At 39.7% G+C, this 25,961-nt stretch overlaps 1 protein-coding gene across 10 annotated transcripts in view; it reads right to left on the reverse strand.

The window, feature by feature from the left end:
• The window catches only part of LOC127658935 (fibrous sheath CABYR-binding protein-like), a 32,797-nt gene extending 16,772 nt beyond the window's left edge, over positions 1-16,025 (reverse strand). For 3 of the 10 annotated variants that reach the window (XM_052148515.1, XM_052148514.1, XM_052148511.1), the window contains exons 1-8: positions 15,795-16,021; positions 13,415-13,444; positions 12,914-12,973; positions 7,178-7,246; positions 3,949-4,002; positions 3,043-3,075; positions 2,811-2,864; positions 90-134 (exon numbers count right to left, since the gene is read on the reverse strand). In XM_052148515.1, coding sequence (XP_052004475.1) covers positions 90-134; positions 2,811-2,864; positions 3,043-3,075; positions 3,949-4,002; positions 7,178-7,246; positions 12,914-12,973; positions 13,415-13,444; positions 15,795-15,861 — 412 coding nt within the window. In that variant the 5' untranslated portion in view covers positions 15,862-16,021. Of the gene's footprint in view, positions 1-89; positions 135-2,810; positions 2,865-3,042; positions 3,076-3,948; positions 4,003-7,177; positions 7,247-12,913; positions 12,974-13,414; positions 13,445-15,794 lie in introns of all 10 variants that reach the window. The other 7 variants (XM_052148512.1, XM_052148513.1, XM_052148519.1 and 4 more) reach the window with 6 other exon arrangements.
• Positions 16,026-25,961: the final 9,936 nt, after the last annotated feature.

Consider the following 25,961-nt stretch of genomic DNA (forward strand, 5'->3'; position numbering starts at 1 on the left):
AAAAGTTTCCTTAAATACATTTTTGGGAAAATAATTTGAGATCTATCCCGAGTGCTGAATTATCCCAGAAATACTGCACATGTTTCTACCTGTGTCAGCAGGAGCTTCTTCTTCTTCAGCAGGTTCCTCTTCAGCTGATGAGATGGAAATGAGTGACGTGTGAGTCATCGTAATCAACATCATTCTGACATTGTTAAATCTGTTTCTCGTGAGCATGTGTTCCCTTCGACTGATTCATAGCATCAGTCCTCGAGGTGTCCGCATCAGCAGATTCACTCGCGGTGAATAAGATGATTGTCACTCGAGAGCAGTCTGACACTGACCGCATCAGCGTTTATAACGTCGCTTCTGTAGCGCAATATTTCAGCCACTCACTCGTGAAGGAAAAGCAACAGATTTATGAGAAAACCACATTATTATTACATCCCAACCAGTTTGGGACTTTTCCAATCATTTTGGAATTTTTAACAATGAATTTATAGAGCCGAAATATTACCACCATCCTTTAAACTTTAAATATTTTCATGGCTTTTTAAGGTTTTATTTACTTCTTCTGGGTTTTAAAAAATGTCATTAATATTTCCTGATTGTTTCTAACTGTGAGAACTCTGTTATAAAAATTACAGTTTATAATGATGTATTTTAATACTTTTATATATATATATTTATAGATTAACACCAGTAAAACTTTGCTATCTGGGTTTTGTGACACTTGAGATATTATGAGATATCTTTATGATATATTTTAAAGAGGAAAAGGTGCAAAACTCACATATAAAAAATTAATTTCAAATGTATTAGATTAAAAACTTCATGAGGTTTCAGCTGCCAACAGGGTCTTAAAGGAATATTCCGGGTTCAATGCAAGTTCAGCTCAATGGACAGGGGCATAGTGTTGATTACAACACAAATTAATTTAGACTCGTCCCTCCTTTTCTTTAAAAAAGCAAAACTTTCGGTTCCAGTGAGACTGTAACATGTGAAGGGAAACGCTAGAGCTGGATCTAGGCATGGCGAAAACAGTATTTAATAAAATAAACAAAGTACAAAATAATGGAGTAAACACAGGAACAAAGAAAACATCCATGATGGGCAAAACACAGGAAACATCAATGATGGGCTCAGCAAATACTCGGGAGGTCAAACACAAAACAACTGACAAAGGTAAAACAGACATCAGGGCAATATATACACACAGACAACAAGGTGAAGGAAACACGGAGAACAGCTGGAAGTGATCGGAGCAGGGGATTATGGGAAGTGTAGTCCGTGAGGAACAGCTGGAAGTGATCGGAGTAGGGGATTATGGGAAGTGTAGTCCATGAGGAACAGCTGGAAGTGATCGGAGCAGGGGATTATGGGAAGTGTAGTCCGTGAGGAACAGCTGGAAGTGATCAGAGTAGGGGATTATGGGAAGTGTAGTCCATGGGGAACAGCTGGAAGTGATCGGAGCAGGGGATTATGGGAAGTGTAGTCCATGGGGAACAGCTGGAAGTGATCGGAGCAGGGGATTATGGGAAGTGTAGTCCATGGGGAACAGCTGGAAGTGATCAGAGTAGGGGATTATGGGAAGTGTTTCCATACATGATTGGAGCAGGGAGTTATGGGATGTGTAGTCCATGGGGAACAGCTGGAAGTGATCAGAGTAGGGGATTATGGGAAGTGTAGTCTGTGGGGAACTGCTGGAAGTGATCAGAGCAGGGGATTATGGGAATTGTAGTCCATGGGGGAACTGCTGGAAGTGATCAGAGCAGGGTATTATGGGAAGTGTAGTCCATGGGGGAACTGCTGGAAGTGATCAGAGCAGGGGATTATGGGAAGTGTAGTCCGTGGGGAACAGATGGCAGAGGCAAAACACAGGGCAGACAACAGTGAATCCTAACAGAGACACTTACAATGGAAGTCAATGGGGGCAATCTTTGGAGGGTTTAAAGGCAGAAATGTGAAGCTTTTTATTTAAATAAAAACACACAATAATTCTTATGATAAAACTTGTGTATTATTTGAGCTATAAAGTTGTTTAAATCGTTGTATTTGTGGTGTTACTTCATCATGGCAACAAAGTTGAATAATTGCCTATAACTTTATACAGATTTTATGTGTAAATCTCATCATGTAAAATCATGTTAACACAAATATTGTTTATGTCTCGTGTCTATACGTTTTAAACAGTATTTTAATGTTTACAGATTGAACCCCATTGACTTGCATTGTAAGTGTCCCACTGGAACACACATTTGTCAAACGAGTCTAAATTAATTTATGTGGTTATCAATATTATCCCACAAATACTGTCGATTGATCTTAACTTGCATTGAACCCGGAATATTCCTTTAATCAGAAATTATATTGTTTTTTCTCTTATTTTCAGCATCTTGTGCACCATTAAAAACAATGTAAAGTTAAAAAGAACATCACACTACACACTGATGAGATATTTGTAGAGCGGAAGTGTGATGAGGAGGAGGGCGGGGCCGGGTCGTGAGTTTCACACCTCCCCAATCGGGCTAATCAGCCGAAGAGGGGAATAAGGCTGAGCCGGACGCAGCAGTTCAAGAGAGAGAGATCCACACGCAGCTGCCGTGTGTGTGTGTTTGTGTCTTTTTGTTTCATGAAATATTACTTTGACTGTTCAGCCGGTTCCGGCCTCCTCCTCCTTGCCCATTTTAAACCCTGTTACAGGAGAAAAACTAGAAACATGTGCACTCTGGAAATGTCCAGGGCCTGGGAATGACAATTTAAAATGTTCCTGATATTTCCAGATTTTCCTTGACAGTGGGAGCCGTGTTTAAAGACATGTTTTAGATTACCTGGTGCTGGTTCCTCAGGACTCTCTGCTATGGGCTCCACATCTGATGCAGCTTCTGAGAAACAGTTCAATCATATACAGTATCTATAAATGCTGAAAAAGCTTTCATATTCCTAAAGAACATTAGTGATGTGTTGCTTGTTTTGTGAAGGCTAGATGTGTCTGCGTAAGTGCAATTAAAGTGAAGTCACACCAATAATGCAAATACATGTATATTTAAAAAGTGTCTTGACCTGGTTCAGTGTTTGTGTCTTCAGGTTCAGGATCTATAAACAACACAAAAGTCAATAACTGCTCACAATATTTCATTTCTAAATTCTGATTGGACGAGCAGTGTTCAAAGACAGCATACAGTATTGTCAGAGGAATATTCGGGGCAGCCCAGACCTGTGTGAATACAAACGGGGCCATCCTTTGACGAAATATACCACACTTTACATTAAATATTACTGAAACTGAAAGGTCCCACTAACTTTTGTCTCAGCTTCCAATATGTTTGAATTGTGTGCTTTTAACACTATTTACTTAAAAACGATTTACTTCAAAATAATAAAACACTATACTGTCCCTTTCGGCTTTCCGTGGTTTGATGCACATTTATGTACAATTAATAGTTTATATCATTGATTTGTCAGGTGCTTTAAGTTCATGTATAAGGTAGCATGCTGTGATTAGGTGCTTATAAGAAAATAAATGTTGCTAGTTTTCATGGGCATCGTGTCTTAATTAAAGAGTTTTGCAAAAAATTGGCAAATTCCTCATGCACATTTGTTTGTATTACTCTTTGTTTTCAGTGTTATATATATCTTTATATTTGGTAATTACTGGATCTGGATGGAACGACTTAATTATGTCGACACAGTTTCCAATGGTTTTCACAGTTTTCTTGCATGCACATACATGAGCGCTGGAATGCAGCTGCAACAAGACGGCGCGTGTGTACGTCAATGATCTATTGATTATGGTGTTATTTGGTTTTATTGGTACAGTGGAAAGACAGTTATCATTCATTTATATATATTAAAACGTATTGTTAAAATATTTGATACCAAAGCACTGATACTTCTGACATCACTACAAGATGCTAAAACATTTTCCTTGACAGTGGGAGCCGTGTTTAAAGACATGTTTTAGATTACCTGGTGCTGGTTCCTCAGGACTCTCTGCTATGGGCTCCACATCTGATGCAGCTTCTGAGAAACAATCATATACAGGATCTATAAATGCTGAAGAAGCTTAAATATACCTAAAGAACATTAGTGATGTGTTGCTTGGAAGTACTGTAAATACTGCACATTTTTACTTTAAATACTCAAAGTAATGTGAGTACTGTACTATTTTTCACTTTTTTACTCGGAGTACTCAAAGTAATGTGAGTACTGTACTATTTTTCACTTTTTTACTCGGAGTATTCAAAGTAATGAGTACTGTACTATTTTTCACTTTTTTATTGTGAGTACTCAAAGTAATGTGAGTACTGTACTATTTTTCACTTTTTTACTCGGAGTATTCAAAGTAATGAGTACTGTACTGTTTTTCACTTTTTTATTGTGAGTACTCAAAGTACTGTGAGTACTGTACTATGTTTTACTTTTTTATTGTGAGTACTCAAAGTACTGTGAGTGCTGTACTATTTTTCACTTTTTTACTGTGAGTACTCAAAATAATGTGAGTACTGTACTATTTTTCACTTTTTTACTCGGAGTACTCAAAGTAATGTGAGTACTGTACTATGTTTTACTTTTTTATTGTGAGTACTCAAAGTACTGTGAGTACTGTACTATATTTCACTTTTTTACTGTGAGTACTCAAAATAATGTGAGTACTGTACTATTTTTCACTTTTTTACTCGGAGTACTCAAAGTAATGTGAGTACTGTACTATGTTTTACTTTTTTATTGTGAGTACTCAAAGTACTGTGAGTACTGTACTATGTTTTACTTTTTTATTGTGAGTACTCAAAGTAATGTGAGTACTGTACTACTTTTCACTTTTTTACTCGGAGTACTCAAAGTAATGTGAGTACTGTACTATTTTTCACTTTTTTACTCGGAGTACTCAAAATAATGTGAGTACTGTACTATGTTTTACTTTTTTATTGTGAGTACTCAAAGTACTGTGAGTACTGTACTATGTTTTACTTTTTTATTGTGAGTACTCAAAGTAATGTGAGTACTGTACTATATTTCACTTTTTTACTGTGAGTACTCAAAATAATGTGAGTACTGTACTATTTTTCACTTTTTTATTGTGAGTACTCAAAGTAATGTGAGTACTGTACTATTTTTTACTTTTTTATTGTGAGTACTCGAAGTAATGTGAGTACTTTACTATATTTCACTTTTTTACTGTGAGTACTCAAAATAATGTGAGTACTGTACTATTTTTCACTTTTTTACTCGGAGTACTCAAAGTAATGTGAGTACTGTACTATGTTTTACTTTTTTATTGTGAGTACTCAAAGTACTGTGAGTACTGTACTATGTTTTACTTTTTTATTGTGAGTACTCAAAGTAATGTGAGTACTGTACAATTTTTTACTTTTTTATTGTGAGTACTCGAAGTAATGTGAGTACTGTACTATATTTCACTTTTTTACTGTGAGTACTCAAAATAATGTGAGTACTGTACTATATTTCACTTTTTTACTGTGAGTACTCAAAATAATGTGAGTACTGTACTATTTTTCACTTTTTTACTCGGAGTACTCAAAGTAATGTGAGTACTGTACTATGTTTTACTTTTTTATTGTGAGTACTCAAAGTACTGTGAGTACTGTACTATGTTTTACTTTTTTATTGTGAGTACTCAAAGTAATGTGAGTACTGTACTATATTTCACTTTTTTACTGTGAGTACTCAAAATAATGTGAGTACTGTACTATTTTTCACTTTTTTATTGTGAGTACTCAAAGTAATGTGAGTACTGTACTATGTTTTACTTTTTTATTGTGAGTACTCAAAGTACTGTGAGTACTGTACTATGTTTTACTTTTTTATTGTGAGTACTCGAAGTAATGTTAGTACTGTACTATTTTTTACTTTTTTATTGTGAGTACTCGAAGTAATGTGAGTACTTTACTATATTTCACTTTTTTACTGTGAGTACTCAAAATAATGTGAGTACTGTACTATTTTTCACTTTTTTACTCGGAGTACTCAAAATAATGTGAGTACTGTACTATGTTTTACTTTTTTATTGTGAGTACTCAAAGTACTGTGAGTACTGTACTATTTTTCACTTTTTTACTCAGAGTACTCAAAGTACTGTGAGTACTGTACAATTTTTTACTTTTTTATTGTGAGTACTCGAAGTACTGTGAGTACTGTACTATTTTTTACTTTTTATTGTGAGTACTCAAAGTACTGTGAGTACTGTACTATTTTACACTTTTTTATTGTGAGTACTCAAAGTAATGTGAGTACTGTACTATGTTTTACTTTTTTATTGTGAGTACTCGAAGTAATGTGAGTACTTTACTATATTTCACTTTTTACTGTGAGTACTCAAAATAATGTGAGTACTGTACTATTTTTTACTTTTTTATTGTGAGTACTCGAAGTAATGTGAGTACTTTACTATATTTCACTTTTTACTGTGAGTACTCAAAGTAATGTGAGTACTGTACTATTTTTTACTTTTTTATTGTGAGTACTCGAAGTAATGTGAGTACTTTACTATATTTCACTTTTTACTGTGAGTACTCAAAATAATGTGAGTACTGTACTATTTTTCACTTTTTTACTCGGAGTACTCAAAGTAATGTGAGTACTGTACTATGTTTTACTTTTTTATTGTGAGTACTCAAAGTACTGTGAGTACTGTACTATTTTTCACTTTTTTACTCGGAGTACTCAAAGTACTGTGAGTACTGTACAATTTTTTACTTTTTTATTGTGAGTACTCAAAGTACTGTGAGTACTGTACTATTTTTTACTTTTTATTTGTGAGTACTCAAAGTACTGTGAGTGCTGTACTATTTTACACTTTTTTATTGTGAGTACTCGAAGTACTGTGAGTACTGGGTCTTGTTGTACTTTCAGTGTTTTACATGTTGATTATTATCGGCATATACTGTGATTATAAAACAGCCTGTTACAAAAACAAAACAAAAAATATCGTAATCAAAACATAAGGCGTCATATTTTGTCATTATGTGAAGACTATTTGTAGTAGTGTAGCTTATTTGGTTCCTGAGATACTGACCAGACCTGTTGCCATTTACTCAAAGTTCTGCAGTTACATTGAGCACTTTTCTAACACATGGATTTTAGTTTCTGCCTGGAGCATGACACAACCTTTGGCTCAGCTTAATGCAAATGCGCAGGTGACAATAAATCACTGTAAAGAACGCTTGTCATAACTCACCCTCTCCATCGGCCTCGCTGACAGATGTGTCGTCTGAATGTTGCGGTAAATCTTCTGCAGCGGTGTTGGCTGCGGGTATAAAATCTATATGTTACATGTCAGGACAGTTCTGAGTTTCTACCATATCACAGCAAAAATCCACTGAGCGAATTTGTCATGAACAAACCTGTTAGAGGCCCCTACATATCACGTTTCCAGGAGCTTTACATGAAACATACTGAATGACACTAGCTTTGCGTGCTTTTACTTTAGCAACACAATACGCAGTATAATCGCTGCTTCTGAGGTGCAGGAACAAAAAATAGGAAGTACACTGTCACAGTATGTTTTCCATCTCAACCAATATTTCAGTGCAACTGCATTTACAGGGGGTGGACAGAAAATCTAAAGATTTTAAAGGAATTATTCACCCAGCAATTATGATTCTGTCATCGTTTACCCAACCTCAGGTATTTTCTTTTCTAATGTTAGGAAGATTTATGATGCTCTTTTCCAAGCAACGAAAGTGGATGGTGATTTATATTGCCGTGCTTCTAAAAGGCCAAAAAAATAAATAAAACTATAATATCGGCTCTCATTCGGCTTCAGTGACGTCAAACTTGGTGTAATGCATCTAAAGTGCCATTTCTAAAGACACAACAAGCTCAAATGAGATTTGAAAGCTGCAGTGGAGGGGAAGATTATCAGTGAATAACTACTTACATTTTCATCCTTTACACGTTTCATGGAAGGAAGACATATGGGTTCGGTAAGGGTGAGTAAATAACCATATTTAATCATTTTTGGATTAAATTATTGGTTTGATTGGCAGTCAGCAGTATGTTCCAGCTATGAAGATCCACTCAAAGAAAATGTCTCTGACCGAACTTGATTCAATGGTCGACAGTTGTTCCACGTGTTTAAAATTAGAATTAGCATGCAACCGCAACACAAATTTCGAAGTGTTAATGCAAGTATATGCACTAACAAATCAAATCAAATCAAATCAAATCACTTTATTGTCACACTACCATGTACACAAGTGCAACAGTAGGTGAAATTCTTGTGTGCAGTTCCGAGCAACATAGCAGTCATGACAGTGACGAGACATATACCAATTACAATAAACAACATACTTACACAAAACAATTTACATATCAAATGTACACATACTTACACAAAACAATTTACAAATCAGATGTACACATACTTACACAACACAATAATTATATACAATGCAGAATATAGAACAGAATATACAATACAATACAATAAGTGGGAGTATATGAAATATATATGTGTATATATATATATATAGCAGTTGTATTGAGGAGAATATGTTGACAGTCCAGTGTGAGATTATAGATTAATAAAGTGCAGTGCTAATTATTGATCCTGATAGATCAAGAGTTCAACAGTCTGATTGCTTGGGGAAAAAGCTGTCATGTAGTCGGCTGGTGCGGGTCCTGATGCTGCGATACCGCCTGCCTGATGGTAGCAGTGAGAACAGCCCATGACTTGGGTGACTGGAGTCTCTGATGATCCTCCGAGCTTTTTTCACACACCGCCTGGTGTATATGTCCTGGAGGGAGGGAAGCTCACCTCCGATGATGTTCCTGGCAGTTCGCACCACCCTTTGCAGGGCTTTGCAGTTGTGCTGCGGTGCTATTGCCGCACCAGGCGGTGATGCAGCCAGTCAGGATGCTCTCTACAGTGCTGGTGTAGAACCGCGTGAGGATGTGGTGGTTCATTCCAAACTTCCTCAGCCGTCTCAGGAAGAAGAGGCGCTGGTGAGCCTTCTTCACAACGGCCTCAGTGTGGACGGACCATGTGAGTTCCTCAGTAATGTGGACACCGAGGAACTTGAAGCTGCTGACTCTCTCCACCGGTGCTCCATTGATGGTGATGGGGCTGTGTTCTCCGCCTTTCTTCCTGAAGTCCACAACAAGCTCCTTGGTTTTACTGACGTTGAGGGAGAGGTTGTGCTCCTGACACCAGCGTGTCAGAGTGTGCACCTCCTCTCTGTAGGCTCTTTCATCATTGTCAGTGATCAGACCTACCACCGTCGTATCGCCAGCAAACTTAATGATGGCATTGGAGCTATGTGTTGCCACACAGTCATGTGTGTACAGGGAATACAGGAGTGGGCTGAGAACACAGCCCTGCGGGGCTCCAGTGTTGAGGGTCAGTGATGAGGAGGTGTTGCTGCCCATTCTAACCACCTGACGTCTGCCTGACAGGAAATCCAGGATCCAGCTGCACAGCGAGCTGTTTAAGCCCAGAGCCCGGAGTTTCTCATCAAGCTTGGAGGGCACTATGGTGTTGAATGCTGAGCTGTAGTCTACAAACAGCATTCTCACATATGTGTTCCTTTTTTCCAGGTGGGAGAGAGCAGTGTGTATTGTAGATGCAATGGCATCATCAGTGGAGCGGTTGTTGCGGTAGGCAAACTGCAATGGGTCCAAAGAGGGGGGCAGAACAGAGCAGATGTGATCTCTGATTAACCTCTCGAAGCATTTGCTGATGATGGGGGTCAGAGCAACAGGACGCCAGTCATTTAAGCATGTGATTATAGCTTGCTTCGGTACAGGCACAATGGTTGATGTTTTGAAGCATGTGGGGACTACAGACAGGGAGAGGGACAGATTGAAAATGTGATGGAGTGGTGGTGGCGTAGTGGGCTAAAGCACAGAACTGGTAAACAGAAGGTTGCTGGTTTGATCCCCACAGTCACCACCATTGTGTCCTTGAGTAAGGCACTTAACTCCAGGTTGCTCCGGGGGGATTGTCCCTGTAATAAGTGCACTGTATAATACATTGGTACTCAGAAGGTTGCTGGTTTGATCCCCACAGTCACCACCATTGTGTCCTTGAGTAAGACACTTAACTCCAGGTTGCTCCGGGGGGATTGTCCCTGTAATAAGTGCACTGTATAATACATTGGTAATCAGAAGGTTGCTGGTTGATCCCCACAGCCACCACCATTGTGTCCTTGAGTAAGACACTTAACTCCAGGTTGCTCCGGGGGGATTGTCCCTGTAATAAGTGCTCTGTATAATACATTGGTACTCAGAAGGTTGCTGGTTTGATCCCCACAGCCACCACCATTGTGTCCTTGAGTAAGACACTTAACTCCAGGTTGCTCCGGGGGGATTGTCCCTGTAATAAGTGCTCTGTATAATACATTGGTACTCAGAAGGTTGCTGGTTTGATCCCCACAGCCACCACCATTGTGTCCTTGAGTAAGACACTTAACTCCAGGTTGCTCCGGGGGGATTGTCCCTGTAATAAGGGCACTGTAAGTCACGTCTGCCAAATGTATAAATGTAACTAGTGAAAGTGAATGTTCAAACCGACTAACACCAGTTTTACCGCTGGTTGGACGCTAAGTGGTACTATGGGTTATTTAAAATGAAGTGCAATTAAAATTATGTTGTTCAACTTTTTCAAAGATGGCTTTTCAACAGTTGTGAAGGGCAACGAACCGATATCATCCGTGCATTCTCTCCATCATGGGCGACCGGTCGGGTATTTCGTTGTCTGGTCAAATACAGTACATCACTTATTGAGGGTTGTTGCGGGTTTAATGTTGGTGTTTTATTACCTTTCATACCAGGACCCGGTTTATCTGCGTCAGAAGGGTAATGACTTTGAATGTCTTGGAATAAATTCCTTTTGTTCCCTCCTAGTGTTGCGCGATATGCCAAAACTAGGAAAGATATTTTTATAAAAAAATAAATTTATCACAATATCCAATTATGTCATCAACCCTCCGGCCGAGAGATCGTGAATATTAAAAATAAATAAGCTGCAGAGTTGCGTTCACAATAAACTGTTCTGTGTAAATAAAGTGAACTCAAAGCGCCTCTTGATCTGAGATGTCAAAGGTCATTTACACACTCATAGACGATACCGTTCTTGCGAAACCATTTCAGAAGACTGAAACAAAGAGTGAGAACCCTTTACATACGTGTGTCCCACGAGACTGCACGCCTCCGAATAAACAGTGTGTCATACATGTGCATAGACGACTTATCTGTCATCTGTTCTTAATAATATAACAAAGTGTGTTCCTTCAAGCGCGTGTCTGTGTGTCTAACAGCATTTCTTGTTATTCTGAATCCGAGACGTCTTACAGTTACCCATAATGCACCATGCACATCATATTCACTTCCTGCGATTAATCGTCTTCTGTCAGTGCGTGTATGTTTGCGTATTTGCTGCCTGTGTAATTTGAGACGTTGGTAAAGAACATCTGGCTTTCAATATGTAATTGAGGCGCATTTATCAAGAGTCGCAAACTCTTCATTAGACAACTATTCTTTATTTAAGGCTGTTCTGTTCCATTCATAATGTTTCCCCCTTTTACCCGGTATAAAATGTCACACCGGCGTTGTCCCTTGTACAACCGCTAGCACCGTACACCGTGGCAATGCTAGCTAGCACAGCATTTGCTGAACAAAGCGAACAATCAGTTTAATGTGTGACATCTCCCTGTTGCCACCGGTTACCTTTAGTTGCCTGTTGCTAAATCTCAAGATTCGTGTATTTCCAAGTGAACCTCCGTTATACAGATTGACACAATGAAATCAGGTTATGTCTTGCTATAGAACAGTCTTGCTTTACTTCATTTCAATTAAGTATAAAAATCCTTTTTTTGAGAGCACTCAACGCCTTGAAATACGTTTTCCAAAAGCAACACCAGTCGACAGATATTCAGAAAGGCCCATTAGTCACAGGAGCAATTGGCTCAGACAACTAGTTACTAAATCCCACAAACGCACGGCTAAGAGAAGACCGCAGAGTTACATCAGTGCCAATGTGACCCAGTTTGGACAAAAAGTTCACTTCATGATCAGAACAAAGATTACGTTTTGAACAGGGCCGTTATTTGGAAACTATTCGGACCCAACACCAAAGCACAGCCACACAGGACCTGGTAAACGCTTTGCCTTTGGAGGAAGCCAAAACGTTTGCCAACCGTTAGAAATGCTGGGGAATCAGTAATGCCATGAGCACATCTTGAAAGAGCAATTCTTTCCAGCGATTGCACCGCTAATATCCCAGTATTTAAGGTGTTCTGGAGGCAAATGATGTCCCTACTTCCTTGTTGGGTATAGAACAGATATAGAAATTGATCTTCATAGCACTACATGGTTGAGAGACGACTAAAGGAGGCAGAATCCAAGTAAAAGGGTGACATTTATATTTAGTAGGTCACTGGTTCTCTGCTGGTTTTGCTTTAGGACGCTGAGTTTATGTTGGACAGTGGTGATGCAACACTGTACCAAACCTGTATTTAAAGTAGCCTGGGTCAAAGTTTTGTTTATGGCTTTCAAGGATGACGGCAATGGTGGCTAATTTGGCTAGCTCCTCGTCACAATATTGTAGAGTTATAAATGGACCTGATTACAATCAACAACAAAAGATATGAGAAGTGTTTTCTCCTTCATTCAGAGACTGGCACGGCACTGGCACGGCACTGGCAACGCCAAGGTTCAACTCCCAGCAAACAAACTGATCAGATGTATCATTAAATGCACTGCAAGATAGAAATGCATTACAATGCATAATGTATAAAGTTGCCTGTACCTGTCATTTTTACTATTATATGCTGAGTTGCATCTTATTATTTGTTACATTATGTGTAATATCGCTGCTGGCCGTGATCAGGACAGACTTGTGCCCATTTGAGAGTCCATTGGAGAAGCACTTATATAGATATCAGCATACTGGGCATTTAAAGCTTATCATCACCTTCATCAGGAATGGTCGATTCCTCTTCGTCTGCTGGCGCGAGGTCATCTGCCGCAGCCTCTGGAGATAAGGTAAAGGTAAATTAGCATTTATGGTGGGCACTAAACCTGAGGGTGTGCCAAGTGATTATGTTGACCACGTCAAAAGGTTCACTTGAATAAACTCGCTGTTATGAGAGATCATAAAATGATCGCAGTAAAATCTTGATCTTGCATTATCTCATTTTATTGCTTTGGCACAGCAGGAAGTTGTGACAACCAGATATGGGTGTGGTCACGACCAGGGACGGATGATGACTCGCTAAGGCCCTGGGGCAAATAATCTGCTAAGGGGGGGCCCAAAAGGATTTTCGAGCGGAGGGATCATCAAATAGATCATGCAACCATAAAGCCCAGGGCCCCCCCCCCATCCCGGGCAGTCAAGAGCCCCGTTGGCCCGGTCGGTAATCCGCCCTGGTCATTGCAGAATGCTACAGCAGCACATGACATGCCCCAAACTTACCATCATTCTCAGCATCATCCAGGGCATCTTCTGCAACAACAACAACAACAACAACAACAAGATTCAGCTTGAGAGTTTCAGACAAAAGTTTGAACATACTTGAATTAATTGACATCATGTGTTTAACAGTTTTTGGTTAGTACATCATTTCCATTCTTCCATTTGTGTTATTTCATAGTTTTATTAAGTTGTCTGTGACGTTTGACAGATACGGGTGTTTGTTTAAACTTTGGGCACTTTCAGCGCCGGGGACTTCTAGAAAGCACAGTCTCGTTTACAGGAGATTCGTGTCATTTTTGTCATTTTTTTTCCAGCACATTGTCATTTCCACAATGGAAATGAATCTGATGGAAATTACATTTTTAATTTTTTTGTTGTTTTTTTTTAATAAAATGAGCGACTCTTTTGTCTCGCTGATGCTCGTTTCATAGCTAACATTTAATGCATCCTAATTCCACACAATTAAATCACATTTTCTCACATTTTGCGCCATTTTGGCCAAATTTCAGCTTGATTGGAAATGACGCGAGTGATATTTCTCTTGATATTTCATCTCAAGCATGCTCTTCACTCACACTTTTGTTCATTTGGTGAACAACTTTTGAGAAAACTTTATAAAGGGGCAAAAATCTTTGGTGCGCTGGAAATTACGCCTTTTTTTTATAATTGATAGAAATAATTTTCACACTATAAATATTGAAATGGTTTGTTTCACTGTGTTCACATGATCATTGTTTTAAACATGATAAGTTGTTTTTTCTCTGATGTATTTTTATAGTTTAATTTAGAAAGACTAAAACAGTCAAATCTGCACATAAAAGACATTTGAAAAGTACCAGAAATAAAAGATGAAGTCCTGATGAAACGTTTCCAATTCACTTTTAATGAGACGGAATTGACAGAAATGAGAGATGCAAGTTTAAATCTGTTTGTGTTCATAAAAAGTCATGAAATTACACCCATAAACAGTTTTATTTTTCAACTTAGTAATGAAGAGAAAGTCTTCAATGATGCTTATAAGTCATAAAATGACGCAGATCCTTTATTTATGTAACACATTTCCTTCAAGTTTGTCATGTTTTTGCTGCTCTTCAAATAACGCTGGGTCGCCTTTTCAAGGAAAATCCCTCTTTTATGTACACTATAAATGCTAATGACTGCAACACACCTACAGGATTTCTTTAACTCTGTTTCCAGAGCTGCTCTTTTCTTTAATCCTGTCAGTAGTTGTCAGATTGAAGAGACACAAAAGAAGTGAGACACAGCTGAGAGAAAGAGAGGAAGTTGGCAGCACACCTGCGCACACACACACACACACACACACACACACAGGAGCCTAAACAAAGAGCCTCTCTTTGCACATTCCCTCCAAAAAAAAAGAAAGAAGAAAAATCCAAGGCTGTAGTGTCGCAGTGTGGCGTGCTGTCTCACTCACACATGGACAGAGAGAGAGAGACATGCAAACTCCCCAGGGTGCATCCAAAGCATCCTTTCATAACTCAAATGTGTTCCCTCTCTAGGGTGCGGTCTACATCTGGGACTAGATTGAATTTCTGGGACTGCACGTCAATGCTTATTTCACAACACTTAGTTGAATGCGTGTCTCGCACACACATCTGCATTAAATGTCTTTTATATTTTTAAAAGAAAGATGTAACGTATATGTTATAAGCAGGCTCATAAGCATCACAGACATTGAGAGGGACACGTATGTGCCACCCCCCAATAGTAACATTAGCCATCAATCATTATAGGTTAATCAATGGATAAACTTCCCAATTGGTCCACCTAATCCAACATTAGGTTATTAATGGTAATAAGAAATGTTGTACATGGGTAATCTATAGATGGAGTCACTGAGCAGCTCATGCTGATGGTCAAGAACAAAATGTACAGAGAGAACATGCCTTGAACTGTGTTGGCATAGGTGGGTAAGACTCACACTTCTCTGAGGATGTCGATGGGTGACTAAGACAGCACTAATGATGGTTAAATGTTTGCATTTGCATTATATAGTATGTAGATACAGTATATTAGTAATCAATGAATTGCTGAATAGATCTTTTGTGCAATTCAAGCATGTGCTCATTAGAGTAAATATAGACTCTTACTACTAAAAAAGTCATTTATCAGTTTATAACATTTTAATTAAATGCACTGTATAGTTATATGTATCAATTCATAGATAACACTGAATGTGTGTGTGTGGTAGCACAAAACAAAGAGACTTTGTAATGTGTTTGTATCATATATATACATATATATATATATATATATATATATATATATATATATATATATATATATATATATATATATATTAGATAATTTTCGTTTTTATTTTATTTTACAGAACACTCCTGGTTTGGAAAAAGCTTACCTTCTTGCATCCTCACTCCAGACACAATTAAACTTCCCAAGACGAAAATCCACAGGTATGACGTCATAGTGGTTAAATGCGGTTTCAAATAGAACAACTTGCTTTAAAATGCGATCACTTTTAATGGAGACGGGTTTTATACATCGATATGAATGAACTACAACGTGTTCGCAGGCATGCATACAGTTGGTGTGCAACTTTCACGCAACCTTTTGTTGTACAAACTTTAATGGGTGTGCCAGCGCTCCGGCTAATGCCCACCCACATGTGCGAGTGACGCGCGTGGGATCCAGTTGCATGAACCTCTCGAACGAACGAACGGAGGATGCACGAGCCCTCCCCCGCCCAGTATCCCTGACATATCATGACGAGATAATTGTAAAGATTAAAGAACAGCTAAAGCATGTTGCATGCGTGATGCGTGATGCATGGAGCAACATGCGACTTTTACATTTCGTCCAACGCTTTAGATATATCAGATTAAAATCAGAATCCATCTATCAAATCTTCTTTTCTAAAGAAATGGCTTTTTAAATCACAACAGGGTTCTTGACCTCAATAAAGGAGTCAGGCATGATTGACAAGCTCTAAAGCCCTTTGCCCTGTGTTTACCCACCCAAAACTCTGACTGCCCTCAATAGCTCAATCAGTGGCGTGGCCAAGGGTGGGCAGGGGTGAGCCCATGCCCATCCAGAATATTAGAGACTGCAAATATATATTTATAAGATTTCTGAAAGAACTGTTTGGACGTGCAGCTTCTGTATTGTTAAGGAAAATGTAAAAAAAAATTAAAAAAAATGTGGGCAAAAACTTGGCCCATCCATTTATATGGAGGCCCACCCAAAAGTGATTTCCTGGCTACGCCCTTGAGCTCAAGTAGGCGTGCTCTTCTCTTCAGGCATGTTGTTCCCTGCTGACTCTTGGGTAGTAGTTAGTTTGTTAGTTCCCCCTCTTTGGCGCCACAATTGTTAGACAAACCTCTTACTATCCTAAATACGTTAAAGCGTAACGTTTTCCATGATGCATTTTGTAAATGTAAATATATAATATAGTGATAATGACGGCCCTTTTCATGTCTTGTCGATGTTCCTCTACTGACGTGCTCGAGCAGCGAACTGTTGCGATCTGCTCAGGTCAAGTGTGCCAGCAGCATCTATAGGATATTATAATATAGCCGGTACTGTATATATATATATATAAGGATATAAGGATCGATTACTGACCGGGCCAATGGGGCCCTTGACTGCCCAGGGGGGCCCTGGGCTTTAAGGTTGCACGATCTAGTTTGGTGATCCCTCGCTTGAAAATCCACCAACAATGAAAACCATATATATATACCTGCTCAGAGTCTGACTCCACCCACTAGAAATATTTGAAAATGCAGGAAAAGTGGGCAGACCCCGGCGGGGATAGAGGGGACGAACCGAGTGCGGGGCTGAGCGGGGGGGGGTGCACCTGAGACTCGTAGTGACGGATTAATTGACAGCTGCTGTCAGACTCTATGTTATTATTATTCCTCACATGGTCGCAAGACGACATGTACATGAATCTGGCGTGGTGAGCTGGAACCTGCTTACGTCAGCTCTCACGGCTTACGTCACGAAGTACCGCAACAGCCAATAGGAAAATTCAACTGCAGTAGCCACCGTTCAACCTGAAGAGGGCAGCACTCAGACGTTTTTACACCATATATTGTAGAATTAAAACACTTTATACACAAATGTCAAAACAATTACTTGAATCAATGACCAGTACTAATAAAGCCCCATGCTTATAGATCATTAACTAAAAAAAGTTGGTTTAGGGTTTAGTTACCCTTTAAATCTTAAAAATATTACGCGATGGAGCGGCGTACTGTTACTATGGTTACCCCTTCCGGTAAACGCGATTTTATTAGCAACTCTTGCCAGCACAAAATATGTCTTACTTATAGTAATACATGTATATTGTTTAAAAAGTGTTCAGGATAGTCGACGTTTTCCTAACTGTTTGCGCGAGACGAACCAAACAGACTGCGCATGCGTAAACATTAAACCTAAGTCATTTTGAATTCTATTTATATTTATATCTAATTTGTACACTTGCCGTAACACTGATATTAACAGAAAAAGTAATACATAAGGATAGAATAACATAATAAAATAATATAAAATAAATAATATTTAAATTGCTGATAAGTGATCGGCTAAATGTAACAGAGCCTTTAAACTTCATGGTTTATTTATTTATCAATGAGGGTCTCCCCTTCACACGGGGCTTCATTGGACAATTCCATCTGATGAAGTTGAAAAAGCTGAAGCAACCTGTTCCTCATCAGACTGCACAGCTGCTCTCATCTGAACATTACCAAGACAAACCGCGTCTCTGTGTGACATTATCGACATGATGCGACTTTAGCACGAAGGACGGGAATGCATGGGAATATTTTGCAGGGCATTCCAAAGATTTCACCACTAAAGTAAAGGTGTAAAAGGATGTTGAGGAACAGGCGTTCGAGCATCTGCGCGCCTCAATGTAATGTTGCGCGTTGAGCTGCGCTCGTGCGCTGCTGGCGGCTGAAATGCAGTCTCTCATATCGCCAGTGTCCAAGGCTATCCTTGTTGCACTATTTATATTTGCGATTCTACTCATCCTCTATGTAATACTGTGGTATATATGCAGAGACGTGGACTGTGATCACGGCATTTGATTTGGGGGATTGTCCAACAGCGGACCGGAATATCTTCGCGCTCGAGATGAGGTCAGGGTGACCCCGGTAAGTCCGTCGGCGTGCCCATCATTAACTTGTTATCTTTCTAACATCGTGAAATAACAGTAGCCTAATTATTTTGTGCATTATGAATCGCTTGGTTCCATTATAAGATCAATTGAATGCAAGATAATTGACATGCCTTTATCAATGGATAACATAACCACAGTTAATCAAGTGCACGAGACTGCCAATCGTTCTCATGCGCGAAATGAACGGAACTGATACTTCCGGTTGCAAGATGCACGATCGGTCTAAGTATGAAGTACATTGTGAAAATGTTGTAGGTTAATCGATAGTCGGTCTTCATTTACTTCCTTTAGGCAACTTCATTCATGTCCCAATGCAGCGCAATTAAAGCTGTTTCAGAACGTCTACAGAGTCACGTGCCATTGCAGAATGCTTAACATTTAATATTTAGTATTTCTAAAGGCTTATATTGATTTCTCACACTTTGTCAGAACTATATGCCCTTTTCTTTTGAGGAACACTGGCATGCACCGCAGTTATGCAGCAATTTATTACATTCGTTCTTGTTAAACATGTTAAAAGCATTTTATTCATTTATATCTGCTTTTATCTGTGTGCATCAATTTAAAAAAGTTGCTCAGTTGAGCTTAGAGGACAAAAATAATTATTTCATGTATTCAGTTGTCCTGCAGGTCTCTATAATACAGTAAACAGAGAATAGGGGGAAAGCTTGTATTTGCTCCACAGGATAAACATGAGGAAAATGGCGCCATCTGGTGGAAAATGTCAAAATTGAAACATTTTCAATTTTGTAGCATAATATCATAGAATTCATGATTTTATGCATTAATGACACTGAGATCAAATATTGCTGTTTTAATGGGTTTCAATGTGGACATTTTTGTCCTAAAGGTCCCGAGTGTGACTATTTTATGTACACGGTGTGTTATAGATGTGTTATAGATGTGTTATAGGAACTGAGTTTGAAATGCCAAAATTTCCCCCAAAATACACACCTTTGGCCAAATGAATGCTGTTGGAATTAACACAGCGGAAATGATCGAAAATAGTAAAAATCTGGAAAAATGTACAGAATTTCGCACAATGTTTAAGTCAGTGTGACGATACACATTTCTCTGGTCTCCTATAGGTATCATGAATAATATTATCTGATATCGCCGTTGCTGGGTGGTTTAGTCCTTGGGTTAATCCCTATTAATCCTTCAGTTAATTGACATTTTTACAGGCACTATAAACTTTAAATGAACCAAACATATTTCGTGTTCCCTATATGCTGGTTCAAATGGCCATTATTATGGGGTAGTGAAGGAGAACCCAAGGGCAGATGCACATTGCCACCACTGCGGTATATTTGAGGCACACTCAGCTGAACTCATCGCAGCAGGGTTCAAACATGCAGCTCTGAGGAAACGGCCATTTCATTAGCTTTAATTAGCACGGTCAGTTACGCATTTACATCAGTCACTGAGCACAATAGAAGTTCATCTGGGAAAGTTGGGACATGGAGATGACAAATGAGGTCTTGTGAGGAATATTTGCACAGCAAATGCATTAATTAAGATCAACGTTTATGCATTCGGTAGATGCTTTTATTCAAAGTGACAGGGTACATGCATGAATTACCCGGGACATTCCTTGGAAGTAGAACCCATGATGACATTGGCGTTGTTTGCACCATACTCTCCTGGATTGACAATAGAGGCTGTGTTTGGTCAGGTGGGCGAGGAGGAATCGGAGATGAGGAACTCCTGGAAACGTAATGGAGTGACAATCATAGAAAGCGGGCCGGGAAGTGTTCTCTCGAAAGGAATTTGAAGCTCCACCTGTCGAAAATGCCAAACGCTCACTTTCAGCTGTCAGACGGATTTCTTCCACCCAAGCTGCTGTGTGACACAGGAGATATAATGAGGTCAGACAAAGGGTTTATACAGAGGCAGATGAGTCAACTGTTTTGTAAAGTTTCGTTTTTAACAGGCTGTTTGAGGAAACGAATGTAATCCAGATTTGAATCGGATGGATTGCAATGAAATAGCAAAGCTATATGCAGTTATATTGCGCACAGGAGTGCTTTGCTGTTCAGGGTGTCCAGGTAACTATTATAATTATAGACCAATTAACATTTACACCTTATGTTGAAAGACTAACATCGGCGGGGCCGGGTCGTGATTCTACACATCGGGCCCCTAATCAGGCTAATCAAGCCTCCGAGAGGGATAAAGGCCGACTGCGGATGGTGGTGCGAGAGAGAGAGAGAGAGAGAGTTACGGGCAGCTGTCCGTCCTATGTGTGTGTGTTTGTGTCTTTTTGTTTAAGTTGCTAATTAAACTATTATTTATATTGTCAAGCCGGTTCTCGCCGCCTCCTTTCCATGAATCCCTTTACACTGGTGCTGAATCCCGGGAAGGAGGAGGGATACGTCGTGGTGGAGTTCTCGCCGCTACCCTCCACCCCAACGGAGCAGCCGTGGCCATCTTCCGGGGGACGGAGGAGCCCGACTGCCTGGAAGCGGAGGAACGGCTGCCGACCGCTACCAGCTGCTGAAATGTGGAAAGGTCTTAGACCGCCAACCTCAGGCGGGGAGGGGCACACTACCGACCACCTGGAGCGGGAGAACCGCTGCCAGGGGCGGGTGAGACTGCATCTGTTCCCCTAGAACGCAGGGGGGTGTTCTGTCTGCCAGGGGCTGCCTCTGATCCACCCGGGGAGGCGCAACTGTCGTCCATTAGAGGGTATAGGAGTGGCCGAGGACCAAGCTACGGCGTAAGAACCGGCAAGTAAGTGTTTTTTTTTCTCTTTCTCTCTCTCACTGCCGCTCCATGTTGGCCTTTTCCCTCTCTTTTAAATGTTACTCCTTTTTATGTTGGGGGGGGTACTGCACTGTTACAGGAAGTACCCCTTATTTTTCATTATTGGTTCCTTCCCCCTGTCCACTCCCAGATTCAGGAAGGCGGGGATGACCCGCCGGCAGACGGGGCGTAAGGCCTGAGAGAATGAGGGAGGAATGTCACAGGGTAGAGGGCGGTGCCGGGTCGTGATTCTGCACACCCGGCCACTTATTAGGCTAATCAATCCTCAGAGAGGGATAAAGGCTGACTGCAGATGGTGGTGCTACAGAGAGAGAGTTACGGGCAGCTGTCCGTCCTATGTGTGTGTTTGTTTCTTTTGGTTTTAGTTCTTTATTAAAAATATTATTTATATCGTCAAGCCAGTTCTCGCCGCCTCCTTTCCAATTAATCCCTTTACATAGGACTACAACAACAATAACAACTACTTTTATTCCCTTTCACACAAACCACTTGCACAACGGCAGATTATCAGTTCATAAACACTAACTTTTCATCTGTTCCTCACACAATGTTATCTTATTTCATCTAAACACTTTTACTCTAGTGCAGGACTCATTTTAACGTTTGCATTATATAATCAAGCTTGTTCGAGTGTGATCATATCGCTCGACTGATCGAGTGTTGCACTTGTGATGTAAAGGAGCGGGTACGAGTCCTGAAGAGCACACGAGTCCACACGTGACCCCAAAGTGTCTGTGTCAAAATGTAGGGTAGGGAGGTCGGTTTTGTTGACTTAAAACTTGAAAAAGTAAAGCGAGAGGGGTGGAATCGCACTCTGCTTAACGTCAAGCAATCGTTCTAAGCTTTAGTCATTGTAGCTTGGAGAAATTACACGTGGAAAAAGATCCATTTCATTGAAGAAATACATTCATAATCCCACGTCTGTGACAGCATAGATGAAGGTAGGACAGATGTGCTTTAAAAGCTATCAAGGCAGCTCTCTATTTAACCATCTGATAAAGGCAGCAGATAAGTTTCAGGTCCTCATGTTCCAGACTGGAGGACAAGGTGACCCGACACCGGCTGGGAATTTCAATCAGATCTTCCTGCCAAAACGCCCCACACGAATAAACTCATGTTTTACAGAAATTAGGCTACTTATTGTTGTAAGTGACGAAAAATGACATTCTAGTGTTTAGTCTCAATCAGTACATGGTTCTGATTTTAGGGATTGCGCAATCTCAAGAGGGCACATGTATGGCAGCCATCCATCCATGAACAGTGAAACTGTGAGTCATATTGCATTGCACAAAACGTTTTTTTATGAAACAGACTGTTCCAATTCGAAATGGATGCGCCATGTTTAGAAGCCATTGTACAATGCCACTGTATAGGCACACCCGTAACCGCTCTACTGTATATTAAAGGGCATTTGACAAGTTCAGCTCAACCGACAGAATTTGTGGCATAATGTTGATTCAACATGATCACACAGGAAGTCGGAACGCTGTTTCCGAAAGTTATGTTACACTGTAAAACATTACAGTAAATTTACAACCAAATTCCTGCAGCAGTCTATTGTGATTCTTAAATACAGTAGTTTGCTGTTAAAAATGTTGCATTCTGGGAGATCAAGAGCAGGCTCACTGTGAAGTGACTAGTTTTACAGTAAATAGCTGATCTACGCAAGGCATTGGGGGAAAATGAACATTTAAAATCGGGATATCATCTTGGTGAAAGCTACAGTGAATGCTTCTGATCATGATGCTACTGACCAATTCTGTTCTTTATCATCTCACATCAGCCTTCACTTGTCTGTCTAATGAGAAGTCAAATAAAAAAAAAAGAGGTGCACTAGCGACCTCAAGAGGTGCACTAGTGACTGACACTAGAGGCTGTAGCCTTCAGCCTCCTTGTTAGAGCACCCGCCTCCCACGCCGGAGCACATAGCACTGCATTGTACTTGAATAAGTATTCATGCTTTGGGAATGCATTGGGGCTACAAAAATAAAAAAAACATGTACAAAAGTTTTAATAGATTAATTAGTGTTTAGTTTAATTAGTGTTGTTGTTTGCTATCAATAGTTGTGTTTTGTTTGAAGTCACCATTATGGTGATTAGTGTTCTCTTGAGCACCTCGGATCTCTTTATGATTATATTATGATCTTCCGGCCAGTCCATTTGTGTTCATGTAAAACACGAGTTGATGCACTGTGATAGCTGGAAGACAAAACTTAAGGTCAGACTGAATATCTGATCCTAGCTCGAAAACGGCATTAAACGTGTCAATAGTGACGCATTACACATAAAAACATAAAAGCAAAAACAGTAAAAGATATTTCAGCAAAATTATATCAGCAAACTGAGTGTTTACGCATTTACGCATTTGGCAGACGCTTTTATCCAAAGTGACTTACAGGGACAATCCCCGGAGCAACCTGGAGTTAAGTGTCTTACTCAAGGACACAATGGTGGTGACTGTGGGGTTCAAACCAGCAACCTTCTGAGTACCAATGTATTATACAGAGCACTTATTAGAGGGACAATCCCCCCGGAGCAACCTGGAGTTAAGTGTCTTACTCAAGGACACAATGGTGGTGACTGTGGGGATCAAACCAGCAACCTTCTGAGTACCAATGTATTATACAGAGCACTTATTACAGGGACAATCCCCCCGGAGCAACCTGGAGTTAAGTGTCTTACTCAAGGACACAATGGTGGTGACTGTGGGGATCGAACCAGCAACCTTCTGATTACCAATGTATTATACAGTGCACTTATTACAGGGACAATCCCCCCGGAGCAACCTGGAGTTAAGTGTCTTATTCAAGGACACAATGGTGGTGACTGTGGAGATCGAACCAGCAACCTTCTGAGTACCAATGTATTATACAGAGCACTTATTACAGGGACAATCCCCCCGGAGCAACCTGGAGTTAAGTGTCTTACTCAAGGACACAATGGTGGTGACTGTGGGGATCAAACCAGCAACCTTCTGATTACCAGTTATGTGCTTTAGCCCACTACACCACCACCACTCCTAGTGTTTGATGTTTTTGATGAACTTACAGAATAACAGAAGTTGTTAACAAGACACACACAGATATCAACTCTCGGCATAGAAAACGCAACAATGGTGACAATTAACAAACAAACTTTTACATAAAAAAGTAAAAGCTGAACATTAAAATACAAGTATCTTAGACTGGAACAAAAACAACATCAAAATAAACCAGCAAATAGTAAAAAATCGAAGTAAATTCTTCATGCCGCAGTGCATGATGGGAACATAGCTGTTAATTTCAACAACAGTAGACAGTAAGTAATTTAACAGCATTATGCTGCTAAATTGCAGTTGTATATTGTCAAAAACAGTAATTTGCTGTTAATTTTAAGAACGGTAACAAACCGTATTTTTACAGTATAATGCTGCAACCACAGCTGCCTGTAGTTTACTGTTTTTTTACAGGATGTTTTTTTACAGTGTACGCTAGGATCGACGACAGTATGCCGACTCACTGACATGCTCCATCTCCCATCGGACATATTTGGACCGGCTGAACACCAGTTACTTTCTCTCGTGGCTCGACTGGTAGCACGTTTGCGTCAGTTGCGCGGGACACAACAGATCAACGGTTGGGGGTTGTGTGGGGGTGATTAAATAAATTAAGCATTTCTCTTTACTGTTATACACCCTGTTCAGCTGAATACAATTCTTTTTACAACTGGCTTCTGGCGAACTCTCCTGGATATAAATGAATGTCACACTTGCTTACAAGCTCTGAAACACTTGTTTTCAAATTCGGTCAACGTATACCGATTTCGGCTAAAGAAAAATCGGCACACGCTTGCCGATTTTTATGTGAGATCAGGCTGGTTGATTACCACAAAAAAATAATCTAAAAAAAAGCCAAAGCCTGGTTTACAGTGAGGCACTTACTATGTAAGTGAGCTGTAAATGTGTTTAAATCATCGTTTTTTACAGTCATTTTAGGGTTTATGGCATTATGTCGTCATGGCAACAAAGTTTTAAAATTGGATATATATATTGTCGATTTTTGACAGTAAAATCATGTTAACACACATATTGTTTATGTCTTGTGTCTATACTTCTGAAACAGTATTTTAATGTTTACAGATTAAACCCCATTGACTTGCATTGGAAGTGTCCCACTGGAACACACATTTGTGCTCTTTTAAAGAAAAGGAGGGACGAGTTGAAATACATTTTTGTGGTGATCAATATTATAACACAAAAGCTGTTGATTGAGCTGAACTTGTATTGAACCCGGAATATTCCTTTAAGATGACCCATCGTACGCGCTTGCTCTTAAGCTTATTTATATCCTTTAGCAGGAATATTTTTTATTCAGATTATAAATATTCAGTGTATATAACATTCTAACACTCTCATAATGAAGCGTCACATTGGTCATATTTTTAATTTGGAATAAAAATCATTTCGGAGCATTCCGTTACGTTACCGAAGGCTAAATTATACAATTAATATAAATTTTGTTTGCTTTGTGAACAAAGAGAGATTCGGTCATAAGTAATCCTCTATTTGTACACCGTATTTCGGATCTTCTGATGTCATGTGATGTCTTTGAGTGCGAAACAGATCTATTTTAAATCTTTATT

Source organism: Xyrauchen texanus, chromosome 18 (genome assembly GCF_025860055.1).
Source record: "Xyrauchen texanus isolate HMW12.3.18 chromosome 18, RBS_HiC_50CHRs, whole genome shotgun sequence".
In the NCBI taxonomy this organism is placed as follows: domain Eukaryota; kingdom Metazoa; phylum Chordata; class Actinopteri; order Cypriniformes; family Catostomidae; genus Xyrauchen; species Xyrauchen texanus.